Here is a 14,112-nt window from a genome sequence, read left to right as displayed (position 1 = left end):
CTTCAACTTCGTCAGTACTGCTGTTTTCTTCGTTTTTTGCCAAATTTGTCATTTCAAAAATACCAAATGACAATATGAATGACTTATCCTTTATAAACAATTTTAATTTTTTTTTACACTTGCGCTGGGATCACTGAATGGGTCTTTCAGTAATTTTAGATGCATTTTCTTGAGCAATAATTCATATATAATATGTGTAGGCCTATGCCCCAAGCTTCCACTATTAAATAGCAAAACCTTGTTTACCGTTAGTTTTCAATACGGAGCACATGCACAGCCGACTGGTACGTTTATAGTCTCCATTCGGTACATTTGGTAACCCTTGGTGCAAATATCCTTCTTGAAGACCTTAATGGGTTGCTTTATCTGTAAGAAAAGAAAGTTAAAATGTTAAGGGATCGGATAGCGACTTTTAAACAGTATTTTTGTGGGACCTGAGAGACTGTCAAAAAAAGGGGGAAATTAACTGTTTTGTGTTAATTGCTGAGATTTGTTTGTTTCTTAAATCCATGGAAGAGGAAGAGGAAAAGGTGATTAGCTTACAATCGAAACTGACCGTCGTTTTGATACCCATATATTATTTCCTGGTAAAATATCCAGTCCCAATATATTTCCTGGTCAAAATTATCACCCCGCGCGGTTGTCCACCATCAGAACAAACTCTTGGAATTTTGGGCCAAAAAATAATTCCAATTTCCTCAGATGTTACCCCCGCAAGTTGTTTGATAGACCTACGTATTCCGAAAAAAATAGTTCCTGCTGGTCAAAAGATATCCAGCACCAACATGACCAATATCTTTCCTGGTAAACTAAACATCTCAAAAAAAAGTAACTAACCCCCCTTAAATAATGGCCATTATTCAAAAAGGGGCTATTGTATTAGGCCTACTAATCTGTAAAATGCGTTGGAAGCAGAATTTATTTCTGCGCATTATGACACCTCATTTGATATGATAGCCCAGAAAACAATAAAACACCGGTTTATGTAGTGAGGTTACATACACACTAAAAACTACGGGGTTATATTTTCCGTGGTCATTTTGAATTGACCACGTTTGGGGTTGTTTTGACCCTTCAAGGGGGTTGTACTGTTTTAATTTGACCACATTCACGAGGTCATTTTAGCCACGACGAACGTTGGTCAAAAACTTAGTGGTCATTTTGCCGATACCGTCGCGCATTGATATCAGTTTCAATCTTCCGCTTTGAAAATCTCAATTCATAAATGAGTTTAAACATGAGCTGCAATTATAGTTTGTTGATTAATAAATAAAACTAATTTTTTGACCGAAGTTACCCAATTTGTCAACTTTATAATGACTTGCATTTCGGAACTATTTGCACACACGGTGTGCATCGGCTCACGTGGTAACATCAGCGCCATATTTGTTCTGATTGTGCAGCTCAGCGGATTGTCGTGTGTGCTTGTCTGCATGATGTGGAATATGAAAAGTTAGTTGAAAAGTGAGACTGCAAGGATGCATAGACCCTTGTCTATGCACGCAGATTCATTCCAATTTCATGCTGTCGTGGCTGGTGTCTTGGCTGCAGTTGTTATAAGCTTATATCATGTAAGCTTATAATACGTGAACTGTCATAGGCGATGACTGACTGTGTGTGAGTGTGATACACAGATGCATTTTGCAGTTTGCTGTTTATGTAATGCTTTCTCTGTGCAGAAACACACTTATGTCCTGGTGGGACCAGCATGACCATAGGCCTACTAAAAAAATCCAAACAACCCCTAAATGTGGTTATTGAGTAACCCTATAAAACAACCCTTTCAAATGGGTCATTTCATTTGACCCCGAAATGAGGTCATTAAGTAACCCAATAAGGCAACCCTTTTGAAGGGGTCATTTCATTTGACCCCGAAATGTGGTAATATTTTGACCCCAATGGGGTTACTATTTGACCCAAATGCGTAGTCATTGCAATGACCCCGACCAATGGGGTCAAAATGACCCCGTTAGTGGTATGGTGTTTAGTTGATAACTATGCTGGGGTCAAAAATGACCCCGTTTGGGTCATTTTTTGACCCCGTAGTTTTAAGTGTGTACAATACAAAAACACTTAGATATCATTACACAGATTTCCTTCCATTATACTGAATACAAAATCAATACAATTTACTGCAACTTTCAAATCTTGGTTACACCGGGGGGTTACATTGATTTAAATGTACGTTGTGACGTCACTATTTAGTCAATTTTGCTACAAATGAGGTGTCAAAATGTGTAGAAATATATTCTGCTTCCAACGCATTTTACAGATTTGTAATACAATCGCCCGTTTTTTAATAATGGTCATTATTTAAGGGGGGTTAGTTACTTTTCTTGAGATGTTTATATCAACCATGCAACATTCTGAACCCTACTCTTTCCGAAACTGGTAAAGTATTTACTTACCTCTTTGCATCCCATATCAAAGCGACCATTGCAGTTTTCGCACAGGCATCGTGCCTTCTTGATAACGGCAGGAATACGATCCTCATCATAGTCATCAGTGAAATCCCAAGGACAGCTGGCTACATCATTCAGTTCTGTGCCGACAGGCTTGCCTGATGGGCATGGCTAGATATATAAAAAATTATTTAAACCAAAACACATTAACAAAACAACTGTAACTTTTTTTCTGTCTACGTGTGCTTTCTAAATCTTTTTGCTATTGGTGTTTCTGCTACACCTACTTCTTCCTCTTCATGTTACGCTTGACTTGATTGTTTAGCTACCCAGCAAACACAAAACGTTTTCGACATCATTCGCAAAAGGTTATAAAAGGTTGTCAGAAAACGTTTAAATGTCGGGTTATATAAAGGGTATATTAAGGGTATAAAACGTTTTCATAACATTAAAAATAATTTTTTGATAATCTACTGCTCAGCAAACAAAAAATGTTTTAGAGAAAACGTTTAAATGTCGGGTTATATAAAGGGTATAAAACGTTTTAATAACATTCCAAAAACATTTTTGAAAACTTGATACAAAACATTCTAAACAGAATGTTATTTTGGGAGTTGAAAAATATTTTGCGAAAAACGTTTGCCCAAAATATTTGCTATAACGTTTTAAAAACGTTTTCATGACCTTTATATAACCCGACATTTAAATGTTATTAAAACGTTTTGAAAAAACATTTTAAGAATATTTCTGTGTTTGCTGAGTGCAAATATTTTAACATAATGTTATTTAAGTGTTGACAAAATATTTGGCAAAAATGTTTGCAAAAATAGTTTACAATAACATTTTTGAAAACATTTTTAAAATATTGTTGTAGTGTGTTTTCATACAAAACGTTTTAAAACGTTTTCATGACCTTTATATAACCCGACATTTTAATGTTATTAAAACGTTTTATGTAAACCAAAAGCCAAAATATAACTTATTAAAAACGTTTTTAAAACGTTTTTGTGTTTGCTGGGAAGCTATTTCGTCTTTACCCTGGATCCATATTCAGAAGGAAGTTTAAGTTCTTCCATATGGCCCATATGACTTAATTTTTTTCTCTTCCGCTCATCACGGCTTTCTCCCTCTTCCTATATCTTCCTTTGTTTTTATTTACATTCCTTTCCTTAATATAAGCAACCTGCCTTCTTCATTTCAACAAGCTCTTTTAAATATTGAATTCTTAAATTGTCACTATGCATGATTAGATACAGCAAATTAAATGTATACATACCGGTTTAGCAGATTCCACAAAATATTCTTTTTTGGTAATAAATGGATATAACGCGAATTTCCCATTTGGAGACGGATACAGGTCTGAGTCGTCAAAGATATCCCCATCATGTGGACATACGGCAGACCTTGTGATTCTTGGGTTAGCCAGACTGTATCTACTCATTAAGACTAAGAGCAGTAAAGTAACACAGGAAATCTGAAAGATCTTTAAAACAAGTTTATTTTGATTTAAAAGTTTAACAAAAAAGTTAAACAAAATTTATTTGGGTGACAAAGCAAAATCACAAGTTATTTATTAAGGAGATCAACAAAAAAAGGAAGAGGACTATTTCTAAAACGGTTAGTCCTGGTCCGAAACTTACAACAGCTCACGTTATAAATTACTACTATTACGCAAAGAACGACCATGACCCTCCTTCCTGGTAGGAGGGATAAGAGAACTTGTGCAATTGGTTTTGGAAAGCCCTTCAGTGCTCCTCCCTCCTATTAGAGAGGGTGTCAAACTTGCAAACTTGAAGAGCATCATCATACGATAAATAGTGCCTACCCAGGATTGTTCTGCAGGAACGTCTTTGAATGGCCTCTATTTCTTTACTTTGTTTAGCTGAAATACCAGAATGCCACACCACATCAGCGTAGCTCAAGAATTGGCCTGACATATCCACTATAATACACGACACCAAGCTCTTGGGTGGAATAACCAAAGCGTTTTAGGGTTCGTAGCATGAACAATCGGGAAGTTGCTTTCACATATAGTCCATCTGGGCATTCCATTTAAGGTTGTTCTGTAGCCATAAACCAAGTACCTTGGCTTCGGTAACTTCGGTGACATAGGATAGTGGCTCAGTCCCAATTCTTAAGTCCCGATGCGGTGGCGTTGGATTAGAAAAAGTAATTTGCATGGCTTGACACTTGCTGATTCAATTTCAGGTGGCTGTCACTATAACCCACTCTGAGAACTGAACAAGATCATCCTGAAGTGAACTAGCACAACCACCGGAAAAATTCTCAGCAAATGTCAAGTCATCAACATATTTCTAACACCGACTACCAGCGTCTTGGGCAGCTTCATTTATAAGAATTTGAAACCTAATTGGGCCAAATTTTGTACCCTGGGGTACATCACCATGAAGAGATGTATAATCTGAGAGCACACCGTTGCATCTGATTAAACAAAAGGATGCTACAATCACTCGACTTCGCCGTAGCCCACTTGCCCATTGTTATGTACATAAAATATATAGGCCTACTCCTGCTATTATGCATAAAACTCTAATTTTTATTAATTTGTGTACAATTGATAGATTTTCACATCTGATCTTTTCAATCACCGTACTCCCTCTGCTTGTTAGCTTCCAAATGAACTTTTTAATCGGGATTTCTTGATCAATAAACTTGTAGATTCCAAAAATTGGAGTTGTTCAGTATTGAAGTAAGCCATGCAGTATATGTTGCATCCATAACAATATGTGTACCGTACTAAACTTTTATTGTCACTAATTAAATGATGTTTTTATCATATACATGACTATTTAAAGCCATAATGTACGATCTTATAATATGAAATTTGTTAATTTTTTTTCAACCCTGATTTTTTTGCATATTTGTAATGTTTACACATGTCCCAACTTGCACCTAAATGGAATCAGCCAAATTTGTTGTCTTTGTAGGTCAACAGAGCAAAATTCGACATATTATCATAATTCAAAAAATTATGATAATATGTCCTCCCATAGAACTGCATGTTAAATGGCCAAAATAACCAGTGGGGGTTCTTTCACTTTACCTTGTTATTTCAACTTAAAATGGACAGCAACCCTTCCCGGCAGTTATTACTAATATTATTTCAACATTTTGAATAAAGAATAACAAAATTAAAATTTGACGGAAATCGTACCTTAAGGCTTTACTATTGAATACTTTAAGGTTATTAATTATTTTATACTGTTGTGATTTGGTAGTTCACAGCATCTTACGAATGGTAGTAAGCTTTGGCAAAAACTACATTGCTCAATTCATAGCGAGCGTGTAGAAAAATTAAAATATCACAGATATACTTTTATAGGTGCTGCGGTTCTTGAGTTACGTTGTAAAGAGGACTGAAACAACAACACTTTTGTAAAACGTACATAACTCATTAACAACAATAAATTAAGCAAGTTTGCAAAGTATACGATTTGTAGAATGAACTTTTGCAAAACATCAAGGTGTTAATTTTCAATAATATATTGATCTAGATAATGAAAATCGATTTTTAGGTTGCTTCGACCAACAATACCTCGTCTACCCTTAATTCTATAGCTAATAAACATCAGTATATTAATTTTGAGTTCAAATGCGTTCATCATGATTAAAAACACATTTTTAATTATCAAAAATCGACTATGGCATAGTCTATACAATCACGAAATACCAATTTAATCAAATCGAAAAAAATCAAATCTCACCTGAAATGATGCCATTGGAAATCAGTTGTTTCTCAGTGATAGACGTATCTGATGAAAATATTGCAATCTTCTTCCAAATACCAATTCGACCAGTACTGTTTCTTCCTTCATGCCTGCTCCATTTATACCAGGTAGTTTGTGTTATTTTGTTTTTATTTCGTAATTTTATAATTTAAATCACGGCTTTATTAAGTCATTCATCCTAAATATCCATCTACCTGTTATTTGACCGTTCATACCGTGCGACAAGTGCATGTGAGCGACAGAACCATGGCTAGGGGTTTTCCCCCATACTAAAATTAGCCACTTGTTCAGAGAAAATTATCTGTGGAAGAATTGAAGTTATGGTATGGAATATTTGTAGGAAAAAGCCGCGCGGAGGCTGCGATCCAGGAAAATTACACTGCTCCCGTGCTCCGATGCATTATAATAAATGTTAAAGGGTGTGGTGATCGGTATGTCACTGCAAAAAAGCAGGGCAACACTTAATAAACACTACAGGGGTGTTAATTTATAAACACTAAAACACGTAAAAAATATGCAGATGTTTATGTTTTTAACACAAATATAGTGTTGTTATTATAATGTTAAGGTTTAGAATGTAGCATGAAATTTACAATTTGTTTATTTGGTTTTAAATCAAAATTTAAACCGCGGACATTTTCCAGAATCAAGCAATATCCCAGCAAACACAAAACGTTTTCGTCATCATTCGCAAAAGGTTGCCAGAAAACGTTTAAATGTCGGGTTATATAAAGGGTATATCAAGGGTATAAAACGTTTTCATAACATTAAAAACATTTTATGATAATCTACTGCCCAGCGAACACAAAATGTTTTACAGAAAACGTTTAAATGTCGGGTTATATAAAGGGTATAAAAACGTTTTTAATAACATTCCAAAAACATTTTTGAAAACTTGATACAAAACATTCTAAACAGAATGTTATTTTGAGGTTGAAAAAATGTTTTGCGAAAAATGTTTGCCCAAAATATTTGCAATAACGTTTTAAAAATGTTTCCATGACCTTTATATAACCCGACATTTAAATGTTATTAAAACGTTGTGAAAATAACATCTTAAGAACATTTCGGTGTTTGCTGGGTGCAAATATTTTAACATTGTGTTATTTAAGTGTTGAAAAAATATTAGGCAAAATATGTTTGCAAAAATAGTTTACAATAGCATTTTGAAAACATTAAAAAAATATTGTCGTAGTGTGTTTCATACAAAACGTTTTAAAACGTTTTCATGACCTTTATATCACCCGACATTTTAATGTTATTAAAACGTTTTTACCTAAACCAAATGCCATAATATAACTTATTTAAAACGTTTGTAAAACGTTTTTGTGTTTGCTGGGATATTGCTGTTTTTATTTTGGTCCTAACCTTATACATACCCTATATATCCACACACCCCAAACCTTACCCTATATAACAATACAAACCTAGACACAGAATTGTTGGAAGTATAGGCTAGGCGTAGATCGGGGGGATGGGGATAAAATTTCTGACCAAATTAACCTCATATTCGGCGATTTTAGTCCCAAAAGTGCCGAATTTATTCCACGTTTGCACCATATTTCGTCAGTTTAGCTTCAATATTATCATCTTGTATCCATGGCGCGAAAAATAAGGTTCTTTATGCTTTCTTGGTTTAAAAAAAAAATCAAAATTTTGGGGAAAAAAATCCAAATTTAGGAAAAAAGGTCCGCTTTTACAACATCCCCCACCCCCAATAAATCCTGGCTACGCCCCTGCTTATATTATGATCTCAGTGTTTTGTTTTTTTGTTTCTTTCACAACTGAGATCACTAGCTGTTATCGTGACATCCTTATCGACCAACCGTGTTAAACAAATAAACAGAACATGTGGTCTAACCTAACCCCCCCCCCCCCTAAAAAAAACCAGGGGGTTAATTCGGGGGGAAATGAATTCATGCACATTCGGACCTATTTTTAGTTTATTATGCATGAATGTGTTGCTACTACATGTATTTCAATTACTTCAGCATCATTTCATCGAAAGTGCCATTTGTATTGCTAATAAAATAAAGTATAACCTTCACAGAATTTTGGAAAAAAAATCACAAATTCTGAACAAAATCAAAACAGGAATAAACATTATGATAATACATTTTCATTTGATCATTTTGATTTATTTCCATGCATGTTGGATGCTTTTGTTGCATAATGTTATTATGTTTATTTTTTAGATTGCTTAAAATTTAAGGTGTAAATTACATTATTTGTGGAAATTTACCTGAGCTCGCCTACCCGGAGCAATAACGCAGGCTATATATATACCATATCGACTGAAGATCAAATTAAAATTTCAAGCAGTGTAGACTTGCTTTAAACATGTTTATTTACTGCTGCTTGCTTTATAAAAATATTTTCACTAACAATAATTATATATAATTATTAATAACACGGTTCTAACAAAATAAAACAAAATAAAACCAAATAAGACAAAATGTGACACGATCTGCTCCATGGGGCCAAAGGAGGCATTTTTAAAAATTGAGTTGTTGATACAAACAATAGGCAATCATATACTGAAAACACGAAAGAAAATGTCGCAACACTTAGAAATTTTAATTTAATCTTCAGTAGATAGCACCACTACCACCATTCTAATCAAATCAATCAATTTCGTTCAAGAGATAAAAATAACAAAATGCATTAAACTTGAACTATCTTTGGTAGATAGCAAAAGCGCACGAATTCAATATAATAGGAAAAAAAACACTGCAAACATATTTTATCAGCAAATATGTTTTGTTTGAAATAAACAAAATACCGGCTTACACAACTTTTAATAATGATATTCTGACTGGGAAACAAAAGTCAGTTTGTGAACAAAATGTTTTTCAGTATTATTTTGTTTATCATAAGACACTCTGCACCCGGACTCGGCAGGCCTAACTGCTTGAATATTTTAACTTGATCTTCAGTAGATAGCATAGATAGCACTGATGCCTAATGGAGACCAAATTACACTATCAATTTAATCTTCAATAGATATATATAATAAAAACAAGAATTTACCATAATTTTATAACAAAAGTATCAAAAGAAAATGTGGCTAGACATGCTGTAATTTGCTCGATTTTGGTACCCGATGTCTGCTAATATGGTAAGCTCCAGCATTGATTTACATGGTGAATATTAAAATTGAAATATCTCAATTGAAATATGCCGTATGACGCTGGAAAAAACTTTTATTTAAAGCCATTGCATTTCTCTATCGGTTAAACTTTTGAAATTTTAATTTGATCAGTACTAGGCCGCCCTATAGCACCACTATTAGGCCCCTACTATTCTAAAAACATCAAGTTTTTTTCGTTCAATAGATAGGATTAACAAAATGCATTAATCTGAGCTATCTTCGGTAGATAGCAAATGCCATGATTTCAATAATAGGAAAAGACTATCTGGAAACACGAATATTGTGATTGAAATAAACAAAATGTCGGATATAGGCCTACTGACTGGGAAAAAAGTCACTTTGTGAACGAAAGTTTTTCAGTATTATTTTTGATTCTCAGATAGGTCTAGGCCTACTGCATGGTTTTGCTAAAGATCGAATGCATACAAAAACGATTCTCTTATAAATGCTCAGTTTCCAGTACCTCGATACACCCGAGCAGACAGATATTTCCAGCACAGCGTGTCTGTGTTATACTCACGGTTGAGTGCATATCATCATAAGAGCCATGAAGAGCTGTGTGAGATCTAGTGGAAAATATGATTCTGTGATTGGTTTTTGTCAAAACCTCAAGTGTTCCCTTCATCATCCAATCAGAATTTTTTTATATCAAACGAAAGCTAACACTTCCCCCAAAACACTTGTCCAGGTCGACAGATATTAAACGCAATTCAATGTTTGTTTAAAACTACCTATCCAAGCACATTTTTTACCAAAATGTAGGTTTTAAAAGTCAAAACCTCAAGTATATATTCCTTACAATATTTTTCAAATTTTATGTCATGCATGAAAGAGCACACTTTATATTATGCATATACTAGCCTTATTTTAAATATGGGTAATGACCAATTCTCTTTAAATTGCAAATCTTGTGCAAAAAGTTAATATTTTCGCCTGTTTTGTCGTACGGTTGTAAATTTAATGATACAGGCACTGAACAAGTGCTATACTATGACTTTGCTAAAGAGCGTTTACAAATTGATATAACATTTGACCCATAATTTCATCAGGTTAGACATTTTTTGTGTCATTGCCGAGAGGAGTTCGATTGAATCGGTGAATTTTGAAAATTTGGCTTCTGTGCATGAGATATTTGACATTTGAACTTATCTATACTCCTTATATATGGTAATAAGCTGCTAAGCTTCCTCATTTGGTACAATTGTGCACTTTCTGGTACAAGCATCATAATTTGCCTGGTCCAAAGTTGTTGTTTTTTTTAATGTAGAGGCATTATTGGATTTGGCCCTAGTGACCGCCAGAGGTCACGAAAGTTTATTTACAGGGGTAAAAATTTAAAATTTCTCAAATCTTGTTAAATGATAGGCCTACACCAAATTATTCGTCTGATCCCAAGGATTTCAAAAATGTATAGGGGGGGGGGGGGCCTAGTCTGTGCTATCGTTACCAAGTTATTATTCAAAAACCTCATTTTTAAAAACAACACATTTTTAGGTATAGGGCCTACCGGGTAGGCCTACTTGCACGGGGGGGGTAAATATTTCAACATGCTCAGGCTGATTTTGGCGAAAATGGTGGCAATTTACTGGCATGTGAATCAAGAAAAGGTAGTAGGCCTACTTCCCATCTAGGCCTATTAATGTATTCGTTACTTGTTATGAGCAATTACGGGCCTAACGATCAACAGTAGGCCCTACCGTAAAATGGGGTAACTTTGTGCACTTTTCAGAGTTTTTAAATCACTGCTTCCAAACAAAACCAATTATAGCCTATTTCTAATTAACTCTTTTTCATGACATTAGGGTTCCCTTGTAGGCCTACACCTTGAAGTTGAAAAAGATTTTTTAATAATTTCGTAAGGGTGCCCTAGGGGTTCAAAATAGCCTGACCAAAGTTACCCCGCATTTGGGGCAACTTTGGTCAGCGTATTACATTCCATGAAGAAAAAAAATCAAAAAAATTGATCTTCGCTGTAGGCCTATAGGCTATGGGCAAGTTGTTGTTTTTGTGACATTTGACCCCTTGCAAAATTAATCAAGCACACATTCTTGCTCACAAATATCGATTTTTATTTTTTCAGAAAAAAATGCTCATTTTTTCCTTCCAAATATATTTCTTAACAAATTGACACCGAATATGACTAAAAACAATATTGCTGTACGAAAATATGACCATTCAAAAAAATATATTTGCCGACCAAAGTTACCCCGCTGACCGAAGTTACCTCATTTTACGGTGTAGTCTATTATTATAGGCCTATGGTCAGCCAATGGCATAGGGCCCTATATCCGTTTTTTGTTAAAATAACACCCCTGTGTGCGATCCTCTATTGACTCCTACCGGTGTTACTTTTAAAACACGAGTTTTTGCGGTGTAGCCCTAGAACCAAAAAAAGTTCTTTAGCCTAGCCAAGAAAATGGTCCCTTTCTAAATAGTTTGATTAGGTCTAGGCCTACCAATAATATTTTATAACATTTGGCAAAGAATAACCAAATCAAAATCTGACCGAGATCGTATAGACCTATTAATTATAGGCTTTAATAGCAAAAATAAACAAACAAAATGACACGAATTTGATTGCATCATCACTATTTCTGGTACAAGCATCATAATTTGCCTGGTCCAAAGTTGTTGTTTTTTTTAATGTAGAGGCATTATTGGATTTGGCCCTATAGGCCTAAGTGACCGCCGGAGGTCACGAAAGTTTATTTACAGGGGTAAAAATTTAAAATTTCTCAAATCTTGTTAAATGATACACCAAATTATTCGTCTGATCCCAAGGATTTCAAAAATGTATAGTCTGTGCTATCGTTACCAAGTTATTATTCAAAAACCTCATTTTTAAAAACAACACATTGTTAGGTATAGGGCCTACCGGGTAGGCCTACTTGCACGGGGGGGGGGGAATATTTCAACATGCTCAGGCTGATTTTGGCGAAAATGGTGGCAGTTTACTGGCATGTGAATCAAGAAAAGGTAGTAGGCCTACTTGCCATCTAGGCCTATTAATGTATTCTTTACTTGTTATGAGCAATTACGGGCCTAACGATCAACAGTAGCCTACCGTAAAATGGGGTAACTTCGGTCAGCGGGGTAACTTTGGTCGGTCAAATTTATTTTTTTAAATGGTCATATTTCCGTACAGCAATATTGTTTTGAGTCATATTTGGTATCAATTTGTTAAGAAATATATTTGGAAGAAATAATAGTCGCTCATGTCCAATTTCCTCGAAATTTACGAAAAAATTGGGATTTTTGACCAAAAAGGAGCATTTTTTTACATTTTTTTCAGAAAAAATAAAAATCGATATTTGTGAGCAAGGATGTGTGCTTGATTAATTTTGCAAGGGGTCAAATGTCACAACAACAAAAAACTTGCCCATATACAGCGAAGATCAATTTTTTAATTTTTTTTTTCTACATGGAATGTAATACTCCGACCAAAGTTGCCCCAAATGCGGGGTAACTTTGGTCATGCTATTTTTAACCCTAGGGCACCCTTACAAAATTTTGAAAAGTGCCCAAAGTTACCCCATTTTACTTTTCAGAGTTTTTAAACCACTGTTTCCAAACAAAACCAATTATATTTCCAATTAACTCTTTTTTATGACATTAGGGTTCCTTCTACACCTTGAAGTTGAAAAAGATTTTTTAATAATTTCGTAAGGGTGCCCTAGGGGTTCAAAATAGCCTGACCAAAGTTACCCCGCATTTGGGGCAACTTTGGTCAGCGTATTACATTCCATGAAGAAAAAAAAATCAACAAAATTGATCTTCGCTGTAGGCTTATATAGGCAAGTTGTTGTTTTTGTGACATTTGACCCCTTGCAAAATTAATCAAGCACACATTCTTAACTTGCTCACAAATATCGATTTTAATTTTTTTCAGAAAAAAATGTAAAAAAATGCTCATTTTTTTCTTCCAAATATATTTCTTAACAAATTGACACCGAATATGACTAAAAACAATATTGCTGTACGAAAATATGACCATTCAAAAAAATATATTTGACCGACCAAAGTTTTTTGTTTTTTGTTTTTTGGTTTTTTTGAAGTTTTTTATTCCCTGTTCTTGGAACTGGTGGAGGGAGAAAAAACATACAAAATGGGCCACCAGTTCCCAACGATCATGAATTAAATCATAATATTATAGTCAAACTTTTTAAGAACAGGTAGGGCCTACAAAGGACAATCACAAAAGAGACAAAGACGATGGACAAAGAGAACGTTCACTCTTACAAACAAAACACAAGCACTCAGTCTTGTGTCAAACAAGTGCACACATTACTTGGTTACACCCATCTTGATCCTGCCATAATCAGTTTGAAAATAATTGAAGAAAAGGACAACAATTTAAGATGCTTCAAGATCAATGGTCCATTTTTTGAAATGGAGCCGCAGTTTACCTTTACTTTCAGCAATTTTATACTCAATTTTTCTGCTTCAATTTGACCATATTCAGAAAGGCATTGAAACTAAGGTTAGTCTGTTTAAATCTGCACTTATGAATGTAAAATTTAAGGCACAGAAAAAGGAAATTAATACAAAGGTCATGTTCTGAGGTATCCCTGATACCAAACATTTTATCAAATTTGGAAAATGTAAAAGAATCCCCAGTGACACTGTTGATATAAAAACAAAGTTCATCCCACATGGGAGACACATTCTTGCATTCACAAAATAAATGCAAAATTGTTTGACCGACCAAAGTTACCCCGCTGACCGAAGTTACCTCATATAGGCCTACGGTAGCCTATTATTATGGTCAGCCAATGGCATAGGGCCCTATATCCGTTTTTTGTTAAAATAA

General features: G+C 34.6%; 1 protein-coding gene across 1 annotated transcript; it reads right to left on the bottom strand.

Annotated features, from left to right (window-relative positions):
- Nucleotides 1–255: 255 nt before the first annotated feature.
- Nucleotides 256–6,230, bottom strand: LOC140172532 (interleukin-17C-like). Its single transcript, XM_072195677.1, has 4 exons — nt 6,128–6,230; nt 3,679–3,885; nt 2,409–2,573; nt 256–366 (listed from the first exon to the last, which is right to left on the bottom strand). The coding sequence occupies exons 1-4, from the start codon at nt 6,140–6,142 to the stop codon at nt 256–258; spliced, it is 498 nt and encodes a 165-aa protein (XP_072051778.1). The 5' UTR covers nt 6,143–6,230.
- Between the last annotated feature and the right edge of the window lie 7,882 nt (nt 6,231–14,112).

This window comes from Amphiura filiformis, chromosome 16 (genome assembly GCF_039555335.1).
Source record: "Amphiura filiformis chromosome 16, Afil_fr2py, whole genome shotgun sequence".
Lineage (NCBI taxonomy): Eukaryota > Metazoa > Echinodermata > Ophiuroidea > Amphilepidida > Amphiuridae > Amphiura > Amphiura filiformis.
The sequence above is the reverse complement of the archived record's forward strand: the minus strand, read 5'-3'. Positions and strand labels throughout refer to the sequence as shown.

What these genes read in the sequence shown, in the direction of transcription:
- LOC140172532 (XM_072195677.1), bottom strand. An exon ending in TTGTGGAATCTGCTAAACCG is followed by an intron (nt 2,574 to 3,678) that starts GTATGTATACAT and finishes TTATATATCTAG; the next exon opens with CCATGCCCATCAGGCAAGCC. An exon ending in TTGATATGGGATGCAAAGAG is followed by an intron (nt 367 to 2,408) that starts GTAAGTAAATAC and finishes CTTTTCTTACAG; the next exon opens with ATAAAGCAACCCATTAAGGT.